Source organism: Garra rufa, chromosome 3 (genome assembly GCF_049309525.1).
Source record: "Garra rufa chromosome 3, GarRuf1.0, whole genome shotgun sequence".
Lineage (NCBI taxonomy): Eukaryota > Metazoa > Chordata > Actinopteri > Cypriniformes > Cyprinidae > Garra > Garra rufa.
In genome coordinates this window covers 46,121,995-46,140,717 of record NC_133363.1, presented here as the reverse complement: position 1 = coordinate 46,140,717, position 18,723 = coordinate 46,121,995, and the positions used below count along the sequence as shown (strand labels likewise).

General features: G+C 39.8%; 3 protein-coding genes across 3 annotated transcripts in view; all 3 read right to left on the bottom strand.

Moving 5' to 3' along the window:
• Positions 1-6,744, bottom strand: part of gal3st4 (galactose-3-O-sulfotransferase 4) — a 20,157-nt gene extending 13,413 nt beyond the window's left edge. The window contains exon 1 of the mRNA XM_073836236.1: positions 6,550-6,744. The gene's annotated coding sequence lies outside the window, so the exon portion shown is untranslated. The remainder of the gene's footprint in view (positions 1-6,549) is intronic.
• Positions 6,745-11,355: 4,611 nt separating this feature from the next.
• On the bottom strand, positions 11,356-13,599 carry her8a (hairy-related 8a). Its single transcript, XM_073837596.1, has 4 exons — positions 13,401-13,599; positions 12,726-12,821; positions 12,526-12,598; positions 11,356-12,438 (listed from the first exon to the last, which is right to left on the bottom strand). The coding sequence occupies exons 1-4, from the start codon at positions 13,461-13,463 to the stop codon at positions 11,981-11,983; spliced, it is 690 nt and encodes a 229-aa protein (XP_073693697.1). The 5' UTR covers positions 13,464-13,599; the 3' UTR covers positions 11,356-11,980.
• Positions 13,600-16,089: 2,490 nt separating this feature from the next.
• Positions 16,090-18,298, bottom strand: LOC141332491 (lysophosphatidic acid receptor 6). The gene has a single exon (XM_073837629.1). It carries the CDS (start codon positions 18,296-18,298, stop codon positions 17,342-17,344), a length of 957 nt encoding a protein of 318 aa, XP_073693730.1. The 3' UTR covers positions 16,090-17,341.
• Positions 18,299-18,723: the final 425 nt, after the last annotated feature.

The window sequence follows — 18,723 nt, the reverse complement described above, 5'->3', positions numbered from 1 at the left end:
CTGTAACTTTGTATCAATTAAATTTGTCCTTGTGTCCTCGTTAATTAAAAAAGTATTTATTTTATTTCTCTTTTTTTATGTTTTTTAAAACAAACTTTTGAATTATAGTGTATCATTGTCATGGTTTTGGACTTTGTTTTCCGTGTTTTTGCCCCAGCCTTAGTTCCTTAGTTCGTTATATGGCTTTGTTTTCTGTTCTTGTTATGTTGATTGATTATTCCCGGATCTGTTTAATTATCCAGTTTATTTAAGTTCCTGTTTTTTAATAAAGGTAGTGGCTATTTGCACTAAGTGTCTTTAGATTGTGTGTCACTTTTTATTTATACAGTGTGACTCACTTATCAGTCCAACTCAGAAACAACTTTATCAACCATTGCACTAAAAGGTCAAAAGCTCAAATTGCTAATTCTCTTATAAATGTGCCATGGACAGCTTAATAATTTTCAGTAAATAGAGTGACTTTTGATCTGTACTCTTTATATTGCACATTAGTCACATGGGTCACTTTTATAGTACTTTTAGGTGTTTTTGTTTATTGTTTTTGTAATTTTGGAGCTTGACAGGTTCAGTCCTCATCCATTTTCGTACTAAATTAAGTGCCCAAGATATTCTTTTAAAAATTTCTTTTTGTCTTTTGAATACAGTCATCCAGGTATTAGTAAAAACACTAATAGTATACTTTTGATTTAAAAAAAAGTCCTAAGTAATGTAACAACGGGACCACCTAAAACTCTGGCATATATAAAGTATGGTGTGGAGTTGTTGTTTTCATTGTACTTGCAAAAATGGAGTCCTGTAATAAAGGCAAAACCTGTGAAACTTTATGGACCACAGCAGACAATAAATTATTAATTATCAGGAATTGTTATTGCTATTATTAATGCTGAAGAGAGTTCTAATATTTTTAATAAGCAGCTTAATATTTATATATATATATATATATATATATATATATTTTTTTTTTTTTTTTTTATTAAATCATGATGATTGATTCACTGACAGATAGAAAACTTAAACAGTAATGATTTGAAAATATAAAAACCTTGCTTTACTCATCTAACATATAAATGTATACTGTAACTTTTTATCAATTAAATTTGTCCTTGTGTCCTCGCTAATTTAAAAAAGTATTAATTTATTTCTCTTTTTTATGTTTTTTAAAACAAACTTTTGAATTATAGTGTATCATTGTCATGGTTTTGGACTTTGTTTTCCGTGTTTTTGCCCCAGCCTTAGTTCCTTAGTTCGTTATATGGCTTTGTTTTCTGTTCTTGTTATGTTGATTGATTATTCCCGGATCTGTTATTAATTATCCAGTTTATTTAAGTTCCTGTTTTTTAATAAAGGTAGTGGCTATTTGCACTAAGTGTCTTTAGATTGTGTGTCACTTTTTATTTATACAGTGTGACTCAGTTATCAGTCCAATTCAGAAACAACTTTATCAACCAATGCACTAAGAAGTCAAAAGCTCAAATTGCTAATTCTCTTATGAATGTGCCATGGACAGCTTAATAATTTTTAGTAAATAGATTGACTTTTGATCTGTACTCTTTATATTGCATATTAGTTGTCATGTATCTGGTCTGTCTTCTCATCATGAACTCTTGCACACACATTCTGGACTGCAATCCCCATAAGCCACAGCACCAATCACTGCACACAGCTGCTCCTCGTTTCCCACTGAACTGATTGCTGCATACACCTGTTTATCATTTACCCACATGCATTTAAGCCACTCACACACACAGCCACCTTGCGAAGTCTTATTGTTCCTATGGTCGTAATTCTAAGCGTTTTTCCTCTGTGTTGGATTATCTGTGTATGACTCTGGACTGTGTACCCCGTTGACGATTCCTGCTTCCTGCCATTGCGACCATTGCCTGTCTATTGAACTGTTTCCCGGATTACCTACGTTGTTCCTGTTTTCTGACTTCGCCACTACAAGGATCCAGCAGCGAGTATGGTGTCATCCGGTTCCAGCACGAACACCACTGTACAGATCATGCGTCTCAAGCTCAGGATATTGAGGAGTATGCTGTGGACTTCATCGAATTAGCTAATCAGTCGACTATGGAGGAGCAGTGCCTGATGATTTTCTTTCGGGGAGGACTCTTAGAGCCATTGGCCTCCCTCATGCCAATGTGTGAACCTGACTGGACTCTGCAATATTATATAGATCTTGCTCTTTTGTTGTGTGGCTCTCCTTTTACTGTGGGAATTGTGGAAGAGAACCATCTTCCCACAGAAAGTTCCAGCTCAGAGCCACAGCATAAGATGGCCGCCCCTCCCGAGCCTGTTCACAAGATGGCCACTAGCCCAGAATCACAACACCCACATTTCACCACGGCTTGGCAAAGATTCATGTCCAGCCTAGAGGACCCACCACTACTGTCAGCACGAACAGTCGGTCTCTTACGGTCAGCACCTGCCAAAGCAGCGACCTCATATCCTGAGTCAAGCCAAAACACGACCGCACAGTCTGAGCGCCCTCCAGTGACTGCGCCGCCAGAGCGCCCTCCAGTGACTGCGCCGCCAGAGCGCCCTCCAGTGACCGCTCGCTCAGAGCCTGCTCTTCCAGAGTCTCCGCTGGAGACGCCCAGCCCTCCTGAATCTCCGCTGGGGTCGTCCAGTTCTCCAGAGCCCGCTCCTCAAGAGCGTCGTCCAGAGCCCGCTTCACAAGAGCGTCGTCCAGAGCCCGCTTCACAAGAGCGTCGTCCAGAGCCCACTTCACAAGAGCGTCGTCCAGAGCCCGCTCCTCAAGACAGCTTTCCAGAGACTCCGCTGGTTCAGCCCAGCCTTCCAGAGACTCCGCTGGTTCAGCCCAGCCTTCCAGAGCCTCCGCTGGTTCCGCCCGGCCTTCCAGAGACTCCGCTGGTTCCGCCCAGCCTTCCAGAGACTCCGCTGGTTCCGCCCAGCCTTCCAGAGACTCCGCTGGTTCCGCCCAGCCTTCCAGAGCCTCCGCTGGTTCCGCCCGGCCTTCCAGAGACTCCGCTGGTTCCGCCCAGCCTTCCAGAGACTCCGCTGGTTCCGCCCAGCCTTCCAGAGACTCCGCTGGTTCCGCCCAGCCTTCCAGAGACTCCGCTGGTTCCGCCCAGCCTTCCAGAGACTCCGCTGGTTCCGCCCAGCCTTCCAGAGACTCCGCTGGTTCCGCCCAGCCTTCCAGAGACTCCGCTGGTTCCGCCCAGCCTTCCAGAGACTCCGCTGGTTCCATCCAGTCGTCCTGAGATTCCTGTCTGCCCGGTTCTGGTCACGGAGCTCATGCATGGACTGTTCCCACCCACCCTCCCTGCTGCTCCAGTTCCGCCACCTCTGTCTCCTGACAGTCCCTCTGCTCACCCACATCCCACCTTCGGTGCAGAGGACTTGCCGTGGGACTGCTAGTCTCCATCGGTGTCCAGACTGAAGGACCCCTCACCATCACCTCCAGTCTCAGAGTCCTGGACTCCACCTCGGCCCTCCGACCCTGCGGCTCCACCCCGGCTCTGTGCTCCCTCGTCTCCGTTGTCGGCCGTCGGCCCACCAGCTCCTCCGGGCTCCATCGTCTCTCCGGCTCCGCCCCGGTCAGTCGTCGCCCCACCTTCGCCTCTGGACTCTACTCCTCCGGCTGCGCCTCGTCACTCCGTCCTGCCGGCTCTGTGGACCTCCTCCCTCCCGTGGGCACAGCCTCGATCCTCTGTCACTCCGGCTCCGCTGCGTACCTCCGGACCTCCATCTCCGCCGGGGTCGCCAGAGCCTTGGGTTCCGCCTTGGCCCTCCGGATCCTCTGTGTCACCCAGGACCATCGACTCTCCGGTTCCGCCTCGGGCTCCACCGGCTCCACCTCCGTCGGTCGGCCCCATGCAGGAGCCAACCCTTCCTCCATCATGGCTTCTCCCTCCGTCGGCTCCGCCTCAGTTCCTGGTTCCAGTACCCCTACATGGACCTGGCCCTCCATCCCTTCCCCTGTTCCGCCTCCGCTCCACCACCCTCCAGGTTGTATTATGTGGTTAGAGCGTCTGGAAGCCGCTCCTTGGGGAGGGGCTCTGTCATGTATCTGGTCTGTCTTCTCATCATGAACTCTTGCACACACATTCTGGACTGCAATCCCCATAAGCCACAGCACCAATCACTGCACACAGCTGCTCCTCGTTTCCCACTGAACTGATTGCTGCATACACCTGTTTATCATTTACCCACATGCATTTAAGCCACTCACACACACAGCCACCTTGCGAAGTCTTATCGTTCCATATGGTCGTAATTCTAAGCGTTTCTCTCTGTGTTGGATTATCTGTGTATGACTCTGGACTGTGTACCCCGTTGACGATTCCTGCTTCCTGCCATTGCGACCATTGCCTGTCTATTGAACTGTTTCCCGGATTACCTACGTTGTTCCTGTTTTCTGGTGATGATTCTGGCCTGTTGACGATTCTAAATAAATGCTGCAAATGGATCCACACGTCTCTGACTCTCCTTGTGACATTAGTCACATGGGTCACTTTTATAGTACTTTTAGGTGTTTTTGTTTATTGTTTTTGTCATTTTGGAGCTTGACAGGTTCAGTTCTCATCCATTTTCTTACTAAATTAAGTGCTCAAGATAATGCATATATATATATATATATATATATATATATATATATAATTTTTATTTTTTTATTATGATTGATTCACTGACAAATAGGAACCTTAAACAGTAATGATTTATAAATATAAACATCTTGCTTTACTCATCTAACATATAAATGTATACTGTAACTTTTAATTAATTTAATTTGTCCTTGTGTTTTATTTAACACTAAGTGCAAATAGCAATAAATGTTATTTACACTAAGTGAAAAAAGCATATTTTCTTCAATAATACTTATTGCAAAGAGACGCAATTATCTGCACCTCAGTATTGTAGTACATTAAAACAGTATGCAATTCAATTTATTAGATGGTACTGTCTTATTGGGACAATAAGCCCGCAACACCTACCCTAACCCTAACCAATACTTTATTTTCAACGTTCAATTATGTCCTTCATTTTTATTGAAAATAATTGCCTTTCCAAGATTATATGAGATTTAAATAGGAAGAAAAAAAAATTGCCAGAATGGGGATTCGAACCGGCATCGGTCACGTAAAAAAAAGTGAGGCACGTGATTTATCCTCTGCGCCACTGGAGCTGAAAAATAACATCCATCTTTTGTAGTGTTGACTATACAAATCACACATTGGTGGGTGAAGTTCAGGGTTACCAGGTTTTCACTATAAATCCCGCCCAATTGCTACTCAAAACTAGCCCAAAACTAGTCATTTTGACTTGAGGGGGGCCCCCCAGTAAAAAAAAATCGCATTCCAATTTTTTAATGCCTATTAGTGCATAAAACCATAAACCAGCCAGACAAGGTAGGCTTCAAGCCCAAACATATCTGCCCCCCCCCCCCCCCCCCCCAACCCTAACCCTAACCCTAACCCTAACCCGCCATTCTCCTATCACAATTTTAATATTTTATTAAGGTGAGACATGTAACTGTTAGTTCAGAGATAGACTCAATCACAATCTGAGCTAACTGTGCAAGGCAAATGTCAAAACAAGCATTTTGTTTATATTACATAACAAAGCTATGTGCCATTGTGACTTTTAGTGACACAATGTGGCTCACTTCACAAAACACTATTAAATACAGCAGTCTTTATTTTTCACATTCCTTCAATCCAGCTCAGGAACAACTGGATCAACCAATGCATTAAAAGGATCAAATGCTAATTCTCAAAGTGCTCATTTGCGCATTCTCTTGAAAATTATTTTTTAGTGAATCATTTATTTTGAACTGTCACATGGGTCACTTTTATGATATACAACAAAAAGGTGTTTTTGTTGATTGTTTTGGAGCTTGACAGCTTCGGTCCATACTGAAAAAGGTATTCAGAATCGTCTTTTTTTTAATTACCTTTTGAATTACACAGAAATAAGTCAACTATCCAGGTTTTGGAAATATGTGAGTGTGAATGAGTAATGACAGATTTTTTGGGTGGTTCACTGTCCCTTTAAACCATTGGTAATTCCACAGCAACAAAACAGTTTGTCATTTGTTGAAAGTTGCGTCTGTGTGGAAAACTGAAAACCTCAAATAAATCTTTTCTTAGAGTGGACAACAGGCCAGCCTTGTTCCACAGTCCGCTCACATAAGACCAAGCACTGCTTCTAAAAACTTAGCAGCTGCTAAACGAGCTTACCCTCACTAATCGACCCCACAGCCGAATAATCTATGTAATTACTCGGGATGACTATAGCAACAGAAAAACGCTTTAGCTTGGATGTCATTAGAAGTTGACCCGACACGTACTCAAAACAAAAATACAAGTAAATAAACATAAGACTGAATAAAGTGCCAAACTGAATCGTATGTGCTTTCCAGGAGGAAAAATCCCTTAGAGTGTCAATACAGTGGTAACGTTATGTGGTCAGATTAAGCTATTTGAATATGAATCCTAGGCGACGTTGAAGTTGGAAAGCGGCTGTCAGATTAAAAATGCCCCTTAAGATAATCGATAACTAGTGTATTTGTTCAGATCTACTCACCCAGAATGTATTTCAGAAGCAAACTGTGGCTGTTTCTCAAAAAAAAAATGTTAGTTTGCGCGGCACTCCAGCCTTCTCTGTGAATCAAGCCTCCGCGAGTCTCCAGTTATCCACCAACTGGCATCAAATGCAAGAAAGTTTTGTGTTGATAAACAGCCCGCCACGTAGAGATACTTAACTGTCTTTCAAACTACACTGAATACGCGTTTAAGAAGTTCCTCGCGTCTGCCTGCAAAGACAATCCATCTGTCCCAACCCCCATCCATTACTGTATCCCCGTCTGTGAGCGCTCTGAGCGTGCCCGCGCAGCGCGCTCTCTGCAGTCCGCAGGGAGAGTGTAACTTTATCCTTACTGCAACATCTTGATACCATGCTACATTTTCGTGCTATTGCTGCCGCAATGAAAAAGATGGTTATGTAAGGACAATCTTATGTTTATTAAATTAATCCATATAGACATCTGTGCCAATATGTGGGTGTATGTGTGTGTATAAATATAAATAAAAATAGGTAGTTGTCAAAATTGAGATTCATACATTTACACACGCTTTCCATTGATGTATTGTTTGTTAGGATGGGACAATATTTGGCCGAGATACAACTATTTGAAAATCTGGAATCTGAGGGTGCAAAAAAATAAAATCTAAATATTGAGAAAATCGCCTGTAAAGTTGTCCAAATGAAGTTCTTAGCAATGCATATTACTAATCAAAAAATAGGTTTTGATGTATTTACGGCATCTCTACTTAATATGATTTTTGGCATAAAAGAAAAATAGATAATTTTGACCCCTAGAATGTATTTTTGGCTATTGCTACAGATATACCCGTGTTACTTAAGACTGGTCTTGTGGTCCAGAGTTAAATTATGTCTTTTATTGAGATATGTAGTAGAAAACCCATTAACAATTTACATTATTTAAAAAAACAAATGGTTTTATACTATTTTGGACTATGAGGGGTGCCATTATTTTGATGATGTGAAATGGTTGTACTAGGTGAGCTACTGCCGCTACCTGTTGCTATTTTTACCGCAACACAACTCCAAATATAAAATACTGATACAATGGCAATAAAAGACCTCACAAGTGGCAATGGATGTAAGTGATGGCTTTAACCAAATGCAGTACTGTCGATATTTCCCTACAAGGAGTCTAAACGCCCTGTATATCGAGTGAAATCCATGCTCATCGGCATGTTTACATTGTGCCAGGATGGCATCTAGCATTTCTTGTCTCAGCCATTTGTAAGCTCTTTCAGTAGTTGTGGTCTACTAAAAGTCCCAAAGACATCAGGGCTAAAGTGGAGAGAACAAAGATGCGGGTCTTCAGAAAATTGTATTCATCCACAGGCATCTTCCTATTCTTTTCTCCTCTTCTTATCGCTAAGAAAAGCAGTGAAGACTAACATCACTTCTCTTGTTGTCGACTGAAAATTACAACCAAAAGCCACACAGTGTTGCATCCTATCAGTATTTTATTGGTTTAGGGTAGAAGGGATACAGCTCTGGCTACTTGGAATGCTTTTTTGTATTATAGTAAGGGCTAAGTTTAGGGTTGGGATAGGTGTAGCCGTTAATAAAACACAATCTAATCAGTAGAAAAATAAATTTAATTGTTAGTTTCCAGTCAGAGCTGTATCCCTTCTAGCCACAACTTATTTTATTTTACAAGTTGTGTTGCGGTAAAAACAGCAACAGGCAAGGGCAGTAGCTCACCGAGTGCAACCATTTCACATTTTCGATATAATGGCCAAAATATGTATAAAACGATGTGGATTTTTTAAATAACCCTGCTGAAAAAAAAAACTGCTCAAAATCAGCCTAGGCTGGTTGACTGGTCTTAGCTGGTTTAAGCTGGAAGTAGCTTGTTTTAGCTGGTCTCCCTGCCTGACCAGGCTGGTTTGAGCTGGTGGTCTCTCAGCCTGACCAGCTAAAATCAGCCAACCAGCCAAGCCTGTTTTTAGCTGTTTTTCTTTCAGCTGGGAAGTTAATCTTTCATGGGTTTTCTACTACATATTTCAGTAAGAGACGTAATTTACATTACATTATATTAAGCCATACAAGTCTTAATACCCAGGGTTCCTTTTTATGTTATGTTTCTGGTCATTATCTCTACCTTCAGTAGAGATTAAAGTTTTCACTTAAAATGCGCTGTGATGGGACAAATGAATTTTTAGAAGTTCAAATATTCTCTGCTTTTTTCAGTTAATTCTGATTGAAGCCTAAATTTAGATAAATGAAATGTATGTCACACTACTCTACATTTAATGTATAATACCCTTATATATGCCTTTTGTTTTTGTTTGTCATACACAAATAATAGGCTACATGTGAACTACGTAAATGTGGCTTTCCTATGAAACTGAAGAACTGACAACTCCAAGGTCTGATGTGTCACTGTACACCCAAAGTATGCGACCCCCATCTGTTTCGCTCGCATACAATATCCAAAGCCAAACAAAAGCCCCATTCATCTCTGAGCTCTTGCTCCGCCAGCTGATACTGAATAATGAACCTCAAGGGGAATCTGGGGATCACAAGGCTCACACTAGACTAGTTTTCAGCGTCTGAAACCTCATTGAGCTTGGTCACTCAGCCTATTCTTTTCAGTAGGCCTAGTTTGTATAAGAATTACGCTTAGCAATGGCCAGTTTTAGGATGTACATATTTACAAGCTTAAAGTGAAAAGATGCAAATCTTTACGAGGAAGACTGAGCAGCCCGAACGAAGGGGCCAGTTAAGGGATAAATGTCAGCCATCAATACAGACCTGTTTTGTCATGTTGAAATAGTCCATTGCCACCTGGATGTATGGTGAACATGAATGGGTGCAGATTCTACACTTAATTACAAGTTACCAGTCAAAGACCTGTCCAAACATACCAGTGGCCCAGAACCACATGCTGAACGAAACCTGAAACCTGGAAGCCTGAAAACTTTACTCTTCCTATTTAAATATTGACATATTGTAGTTACTGATGATGGCAAGATAAATGCCTGTTGTCTATTCTTGCAATAAGTTGACCTTTCGTTGCTCAGCTGACCTTTAGTTGCTCAGTGATTTTACTCAGGGTAGTAAAATCTACCCTTTTATTTTCAGGAATGAAAACGAGACTTGGAGAGAGTTTTTTGTTTTCTTTTGTTTTCTCTTGGTTTTATATTTCTAGTGTTGTATGAGCTGAATAATTACTTCCCAGCCTCGTTTTACTTTAAAATTAAATATGGTGCTTATCCTGAATAACTTTTATTTCCTTACCAACTCCACTACCTGGTCTATTAAAGAAAAACACTTGAATCACACTCTATATCTATTATTAACTAGAATGCTAGACTAAATTAATGCGTTATGTTTTATAGAGAAATTAGCTTCAAGAGGAGAACACTAGATAATCCGTTAGGGGGCAGTCTTATTTTAGCATGACTAGTAACTGCGGGACTTAGTATGTGATTAGTAAATAGTGACATCTAGTGGTTCTTTTAAATAATAGCAGCATTTTCTTACAAGATGGAACATGCTGTTCAAGACAAAAGTTTACATACACCTTCCAGACTCTGCAAAATGTTAATTATTTGACCAGAATAAGAGAAATCATACAAAATGCAGTACTGACCTGAATTATATATTTTACATAATAGACGTTCACATGTAGTCCACAAGAGAAAATAATAGTTGAATTTATAAAAATGACCCTTGTGAAAAGTTTTAATACACTTGATTCTTAATACTGTGTTGTTACCTGAATGAAAGCTGTGTTTTGTTTTTTGTTTAATGATAGTTGTCCCTTGTTTGTCCTGAACTGCCCGCTGTTCTTCAGAAAAAAATCCTTCAGCTCCCACAAATTCTTTGGTTTTCCAGCATTTTTGTGTTTGAACCCTTTCCAACAATGACTGTATGATTCTGAGGTCCATCTTTTCACACTGAGGACAACTGAGGAATATGCAACTATTACAGAAGCTTCAAATGCTCTCTGATGCTTTAGAAGGAAACACGATGCATTAAGAGCCAGGGGTGAAATTTTTTTCACACAGAGGTTTACACCCCTGGCTCTTAATGGATTGTTTTTCCTTCTGAAGCATCAGTTAGCATTTGAATCTTCTGTAATAGCTGCATATGAGTCCCTCAGTTGTCCTCAGTGTAAAACGATGGATCTCAAAATCATACAGTCATTGTTGGAAAGGGTTCAAATACACAAAAATGCTGAAAAACCAAAGAATTTGTAGGACCTGAAGAGCAGGCAGTTTAACAATTCAGGAGAAACATGCATTTTATATGATCCTTCTTATTTTGGAAAAATAATTAACATTTTGCAGATTCTGCCACCACTTGTAAACTTTTGACTTCAACTGTATGTACATTTTGTCTACCTTTAAGAAACATTTCACCCAAAATAAATAAATTTGTACGATGTAGTTGAATTTGTTTCTTCATTGGTACAAATTTTGAGAAATGTAGTATTACATCACTTGCTTACTAACTGATCCTCTGCAGTTGATAAATGCAGTCAAATTTTAATTTGGGGATGAACTATTTCTTTAATTCTGTTACTTTATCAATAATATTTAGCAGATATTTTGTTAATCTTGAGCTTTTTTCTCTTTGGCACACTAAACCATCCATCAAAAAATTAGTATGTGCATCTGTGATGCTGTTTGTGAATGTAAACAAAAAACCTCAATTCTAACCATATTTGTTTGTCAGTAGAATAAGAACCAGTTTTCATGTATGACAGATTAAATATTAGTAAAAAAAACATACAAACTGACGTATCATTTTCATTTATTTATTATTTTAATCACCTTTGTCATAATCAACATCAGAGTGACAGTACAAAGTCAATACACAGTTCTGAATTTTCATAAAGCAAATCAGTTTTAACTGCTTCAATATGAGGTACTAGTCAGACTCCTCTCTTCTTGTAATATACAAGGATGGAGTATATTTTTCACAAATGATCTTGTCAGTTCTACCCTTTCTGAGTCACTATTAGTGTTTTGCATTTAAGGTAGAGAAACATGCATAATTTCAACAAATCCCCTAAAACCCACAGTACATCACAACTAAAACCCAGCTAGTAAAAAAATAACTGTTAAAAAAAAGAGAAAATGCAAAGTAAGGAATCTAAACTTGTCCTACAAGTGGTCAAAACAACAATACTAGTATATACAGTACAGTCAATGAGGGCAGCTTTGGTGTCATTTGTGATCAAACCCTCAAAAAATGAACATACCCCTTTGCTTCTAACCATGCAGTACAGTGCTTTAAATGATACCACACACCCCCAAGGGACTTTGTAACTCAATATGATGCACCCCTTTGAGTGGAAAGCACTTCAACCTCCCAAGAGATCAAATGTAATGGAAACTATTAGGCAGAAGAGGGCAGGCCAAGGAAGGGCAAGGGGAGGGCAAATGGGGGGCTGGGCTAGATTCATTCACCAGGGTCTCCACATAGAGGGATCAACCCCTGGAAAGAAAGGGGGAAGGGCCGATTGTGCTGGAGACTGAGGGGAAGGAGACCTGGGGGGAGAGGACTGTTCGCGTGGTCTCTCTCTAATCGGTGGGACTCCGGGAGAGTGAGTGGGGCTGGAGGGTGGGGAAGGAGTTGGAGGGGATGGAGAGTTGTGCAGGTGGAGAGGGTGGGGATGTAAAGAGGGCAGGTTTAGAGGGGATTGGGTAGGGGATAAAGGAACAGGGCTGGGGGTTGTACTGCCGGCTTCAGCGCTGATATGGGGAAGAGATTTCAACAAGTGGTTTAGCAGACGTGCACCCAAAGTCTTGTCCATCCCAGGGCAGCTCAGGAGCAGGTTGTGCACCTCATGCATACACTGGATATAGCCGCTGCTGTATCTTTGTCGAGACTCAAACCCAGTGCCTGGACTGAGGCTACTACCTGAAAAAAATATATAATTTATACAATCCATGTAAACAATCATGAATTTGCCCTTAAAGATCCGATCACGTTTTAGCATGGTCTAACCTGAACCTCTCTGAAGGCCCTCCATGTGCTGAACTGTTATCTCAAGAACATCTGCTTTCTCCAATTTAGATTGCTGTGGGAAAAATGAGAGAAAAAATGCAATATAAAATTATTATTTATTTTAATAGCAAATAATTTAACATCAATGTATTGAATTATATTTGTGCAAAGACATGTTGATGTTTATTTGGGTCACTTACATCCAAATTGTAGGCATCCACCATAATGCCTTTTAGTTGCTCGAGGCTTGAGTTTATCCTTTCTCTGCGTCTCTTCTCTATCAAGGGTTTCCGCAGCTAAAATGATAAACAAGCCAGTTTAGGGTGTATAAAATATTCATTAGACATATTCAGTGTAAGTTTGACAATAACTGAAATGTGAAATATCGATTGGACATCCCAAGTAAGTTAACTACATGTGAGTATTGTGAAGTATATGTGAAGTATATGTGAAGTCTTGACTATGTATTGAGGTTACTTTGATTGTCATTAAAGATTTAATACTCAATCACTGACAAACTCTCAAAACAGTAAAATTTAAATATATCAACTGGATGAGGAAAAAACATGCTAATAGCAGTTTAACCAATAAAATTTAAAGTTAAGATAATAGATATACTGTGGAAACAATATTGAGATTGTGGAATATTAAAGAGAGCTATCTGTGAAATTTAGCTTGGTTTTGTTTAGGTATTGTCAATGCAAGAGACATAAACAGTAGTCTGCGGCAAGGTTATAAACATTTCGAAGCTGCTCTGCTTTATCCTATATGTTCTTTTTCATTGCTTTCTTCATGTATCCCACATTCAGCAAATAAATAATTACTCTGCCATAGTTGCACATGAAATGAACACAAAATGAGGAGAATGTCACTACCTTTCGCTCTTCTTTTGCGTTAAAATTCTTCTCCGGACCGTTGCCGATATTAGAGGCCGTCATTTTCCCGCAGTTCCAGGTAGTTGGGAAACTTTTTCGCTTTCCCACGAATATTTGTGAAAGTTGAGTTTGCGGTGGCGTAGTCTTGATAAAACTAGAAACTAAACAGGCTCACTTAACCTCGTTTAACATGTACTCTTTCTCCCCCTCAAACCTCCACCCACCGAAATTACCATGACAATACATGGGTGCTTTTTGCTGCACAATTTCCCACAGTCTCGGGTTTGGCCTATTAAATACCATGGTGCACTAAGATGAAGCACAGGGTTCAAAAGTTTGACTTCACAAGTGACTCACTGTCAGAAATAGTTTTACGGACTTGACTCAGTCGAAAACCGAAAGTGGCTCTCATTTTATGTAGGGACTATTTACGCTCAAGTCAAAAGTGATTTTACCGCAAAAAAATCCACATGTGGATTTCATTATCAAGTTTAATTCTGATATAGAGCCTAGTTATAGGTTAGAGCATTAGGATGCGTTTGAAACATATTTTTTACAACTGAATTCCAAATGCAAGGTTTTTTTAATATGCAAGCATAAACAAGAATGGGGCATCCGCTACCCCAACAAAGACAGAGGATGGTAAAGGTTGGAGGATGGTAACGTGCAACAATAGCAAAGAAATCTAAGTTTTTAAGTGTTTTCACAGTAGGAGAACTACTATTATCTCTTAGTTTCCCACCCCTTCCTCCACAGCGCACGACCCATCCCCTCTACCCCCTCACTATTGTTCTTTTCACCTACGGGACGGGCACACTCCACTGAAGCACGCCAAGATCTCTTTTTCTGCTGTTGTCCGGCAATAATGACCCACAGTCAACGGAATAATAGACAGGGTGCCAAAACCCTCATGGCCATCTTAAACTTTTCAGCAACCCAGAAAAAACAACCCTGATTCGTTTAAATAACGCCTGAGAGTTACTTTTGCTTATTAACAGTTGGCAGCATTTTGATCATTTTAATAATTAGGGGAAACAAAAAAATCTAAATATAGCAGTGCACATTAGACATTCATAGGCACATCACGTTTAAAATCCATTTAATAAAATATTAATACATCATACATCATTTTAAAGACAAATAAGTTCATTCAAAAGCTTTTTTTAACATTATGGTAATTTACACTATTTATGCAGATTAACTATATTGAACAACTCCTCAATTGTGGTCTTGAAAAATATGTAAAATACCTATTTTGAGATTAATTTATAGGCAAATAATGTGATTTGATCAGCACTGAATAGAGGGGTCACAATAAACCAACAAAACGTGTAACATGTATCATGATTATGATATACGTCTGAATTGTTTGTGAATACGACAGAAATCTGTTCACAATTGTTGAAAGTGAAATATTTGATTTAACACCACTAGGGGGTACTCAATCTACAACAATACATTAGCGTGCAATCCATTAGCTGATTGTGCTACCTCACAAATCCGTGGTTCTGAGAACTTCTGAACTCAAGAACTTTTGCAGGTTGAACAAAAACTCTCTCATGTAGGAATAAAGCAGTGATTTTCAAACTTTTTTTTTTGGAGCGACTCTATTTTTTCTTTTTAATTGAAGGCGACCTACAACCATTTACATGAATCAAGTAAAGTATATACATATACAAAATAGTGATGTGAAGCAGGGCGGGGCGGTGGAGTGAATGAGTGACAACTGCGCCACAGACCGGTCTCGACTCTCGAGTCCCATGGAGGAGAAAGGAAAGGAAATGGAAAGATCAGGCTCTGGTCCAGAATCAAATCACTGTGGGTGGTTCTGAACTTAATGAATTTGTTTAGCCTTCATGCACATCTATTTTGAAACATCATATTTGGTCCAGTCCACCTTGATAGCACACATTCATCAAGGAGACGTCTGTCTGACGTCTGCATTTACATTTGAAAGACGTATTTTTTAGTGTTTATTTTTTAGGACGTTTATGAGATGTCAAAAAGATGTCTATTATATGTCTTTAAGATGTTTATGATTTAGAATGTATGAAAAACTGACATCTTACAGATGTCTGTCATATGTTTGTACACAGCAGATGCTTTCCAGATCAAGTGATCTTTAACAGACATATTGCAGACATACATGCTATTGTTATGATTATCACCATCACTCAGTGCGGTTTGGAAATTTAGCCTATATACGGATGTTGGTTCTCTTAGCAGCAATGAAAAACAAAACTTTATCATGTAGCCAAGACAGCACCCAAAAAGCACTTGCTTTATAATCGCTGAAAAGCTGTTAGCTATTTCAGTTTATCTCAATATCAGTGAATTTCTAAACTGCACAAGTAATCTCCTATTCACATTGCGTCTACACTTTGGTTGTTATAATGAGAGAATTCACCAGCTTGCAGACCTCAGTATTGAACCAAAGCAGTGAGTAGATGTGAGTAGATGCTATCATCCTAATGAAGAAACCGCTCTTGCTTTTGGTTCTGTCAGTCAGTTACCTAACAGACTTTTGTGGTTATCCACATAAATCTTTTAGAATGTCAGTTCTTAACTTAAGACATGCAGGATGAAAATGAAGGCTGAACAGGAGTAAAAATGAAAGAGTACATCGCTGGATATCAGGTACCTTCTCTGTAAATGCCTAAAGACTGGAATACTCTACACAAATTTTGTCTGGATTTTAGTTTGTTTTACTAATTGCAGAAAATCAGAATCAGCCTTCAGATTTGAGTTGACAGATTTCATAGAAAACTGCATAATGTATGATGGTCACAGGCTCTTGATTTTTAGCTTCAGTCTCTGATTCCATCCAGTCAAAGCAAATCAAACGTGTTTGATATTTTTAGCTGATTTTAGAACACAGGAAAGAACAAGGGAAAACACAAAAAGCAGAACATATGATCAAAGCCGGGTATTGTGAAACATGGGTTATGAGAGGAATGTTTCACCATTTTTCTTTAATTAAAAAAAAAGGTAAATTAAAGAATGCATTTTTTTTGTTTATCAATGTTTTGGCTTCTTTTTTTTCCCCTTTGGCATCAGAAAAAGAAGACCACATGGATGGATAACAATAAGTAAAACGGCAAAAAGGCAATTATTCAAATACTTAAGACTTTTGTTAACATATTTACACACCCTTTCCGTTGTACTCAGCACAAACTACATGGACCGGGTCAAACGGATGTGGCAGAGAGAGGGGGAAGGGTGTGGAAACAGGCAGGAAAGAGGGTTTGGTGGTTTTCAAACAACTAATACCAAACTTTACAATGTAACAGTAATTTTTTAAAGAAGGTAATGTTAAGTTAAACATATGTTAGCTATTCTATGGAAAAGTAACAAAATATAATGCACACACACGCAAAATTATAATCCACAAATACTAACATTTAAAATACTATAACACTGCTGCAAACCGAAAGGCAATGAATAATTAATTCAAGGCAGATGAGGATATAATGCTCTAACCTAAACGTCACAGTCTTTTGCGTAGGCTATATTTATCCAAAAAATCATCCTAATTTGTAATGCTGTTACATCTTTTACATTGGCTTCCCATTGAGAGTTTGTTGTGAAAAACAATTAGGGGTTGCACATCAATGATTAAATGAGTCATTTAATGACTTTCTCAGAGATGCATATATGATAAAGACCAAGGCTACACAACTTACTTCCGCACACACTGCTTGCATGAAGTTAGCAGCTCGTCCAGAAAGGTGAAAATACTTCTTGTGGTTTCCTTTTTTTTAAGTCTTTGAGTCATACACGATTATTCTATCTCTCATCTTGTTTCCTTTTTATAAAAGTGCAGAAAGCTTAATGTGAACAGTTTGAGTTTAATGTAAACTCTGTTGATGTGTGCACAAGAGACCTAACCTACATGGATGTTCACTTTGATCTTAAGAGTTGAGTAGAGCCAACTAATGTTCTTACGATGTGAGCGGGGCACGTGAGCGGTTGTTTCCATCCGAGCTGTGACTGTTCATTTGCCGTATTTTGCGTACAGTTTCAACTTCCATTTTTCTTCGAAACGTCTCCGTTGTGAAGTAATATGCCACGGGGTCCAGCATTGCATTTAGGCACGCTATCATGAGGCTATACCTGTAGGCCGTTAACAGTGGGCACGGGTGTCCATAGGCATAAATTAGCAAGAGCATGACATGATACGGCAGAAAACAGAATAGAAAGACGGCTAAGTTTGTTATTATCATCCTTTTAATCCGTCCGCTGTCTACGAGGTCGCTGGTCTGGACAGCCGTGCTTTTGCTTATAGCGCGGATGAGCCCCCATGAGCTGAGAATCATAACAGTTAGGGGGATCCCAAACCCGACAATTAGAGTGGAAACAAGAGTAGCTCTTTTAGTTGCATGTTCAGGAACACCACCAAAACATGTGACGTTGTGCTTAGTAATGAAAGTGTTATCCTTCTTCTGTTGAAAGTAGATCGGTAAACTTGTTGCAATAGTTAGGATCCAGATTCCCAGACACACGCACCATGCTTTCTTGCGACCCTCACGGACGAGAGAAGACAGCGGGAAGCAGACTGCAATGCAGCGGTCAAAGCTAATGCACATGAGGAGGAAGATGCTGCTGTACATGTTACTTAGCAGTATGAGACCGGTAAATTCACAGATTCTGGCGTTCAGCAACCCCAACCCCCCATGGAAATAGATCCGCACAGGAAGTGTACAAACCAGAATAATATCAGCAAAGGCCAGGTTAATCATGTACACGGTGGTGTGCGAACGGGATTTAGAGTTACGAAAAAAGACCACAAGTGCCGTCAGGTTGAGTGTTAGTCCGAATATGAAGACCACTGAATACACACCAACAAATAACTGCTCTTGTTCTGGATCTGGACATGTCGTATTTGTAAGATTTGACATCTCTGTTCTTAGGATTTATCTTGTTGACTAACCTTCAATGGCCTGTAATGACAGAGAATCAAATTTTGTAATAATTGTTAATGCAGCAATATCATGTCTAACAAGCTCTGCACCAAAAAGAGATATTGGTTATTGGTTAGGCTGTCTGCAAAAGTTCTGCAGAGTATTGCAAGAATAGCAGCTTGTGTACGTGGGAAATACAAAATTGTGTGAGAGCGAACCTTTCCTCCTACTGAGAGTGTTAGAAACCAGTGTATGGTTGAAACGGGTCGTTTTTAAAGGTCAAGTGACATGAACAGTCTAGTAAAGGGTACAATGTACATCTCAGATCTTGCCATCTTGGCACCCACACATTTCTCATCATTACTGATAAGAATTTTGCATAAGGATTATGCAAGCTATGTGAAAAAGGTGTAGAAAAAAGA

Excerpts from the sequence above, each read along its gene's own strand:
- her8a (XM_073837596.1), bottom strand. The coding sequence starts at position 13,463 with ATGACGGCCTCTAATATCGGCAACGGTCCGGAGAAGAATTTTAACGCA. Across the intron at positions 12,599-12,725 it reads TGGATGCCTACAATTTGGAT|CAATCTAAATTGGAGAAAGC; the intron begins GTAAGTGACCCA and ends TTTTTCCCACAG. Across the intron at positions 12,439-12,525 it reads GGGCCTTCAGAGAGGTTCAG|GTAGTAGCCTCAGTCCAGGC; the intron begins GTTAGACCATGC and ends TATTTTTTTCAG.
- LOC141332491 (XM_073837629.1), bottom strand. The coding sequence starts at position 18,298 with ATGTCAAATCTTACAAATACGACATGTCCAGATCCAGAACAAGAGCAG.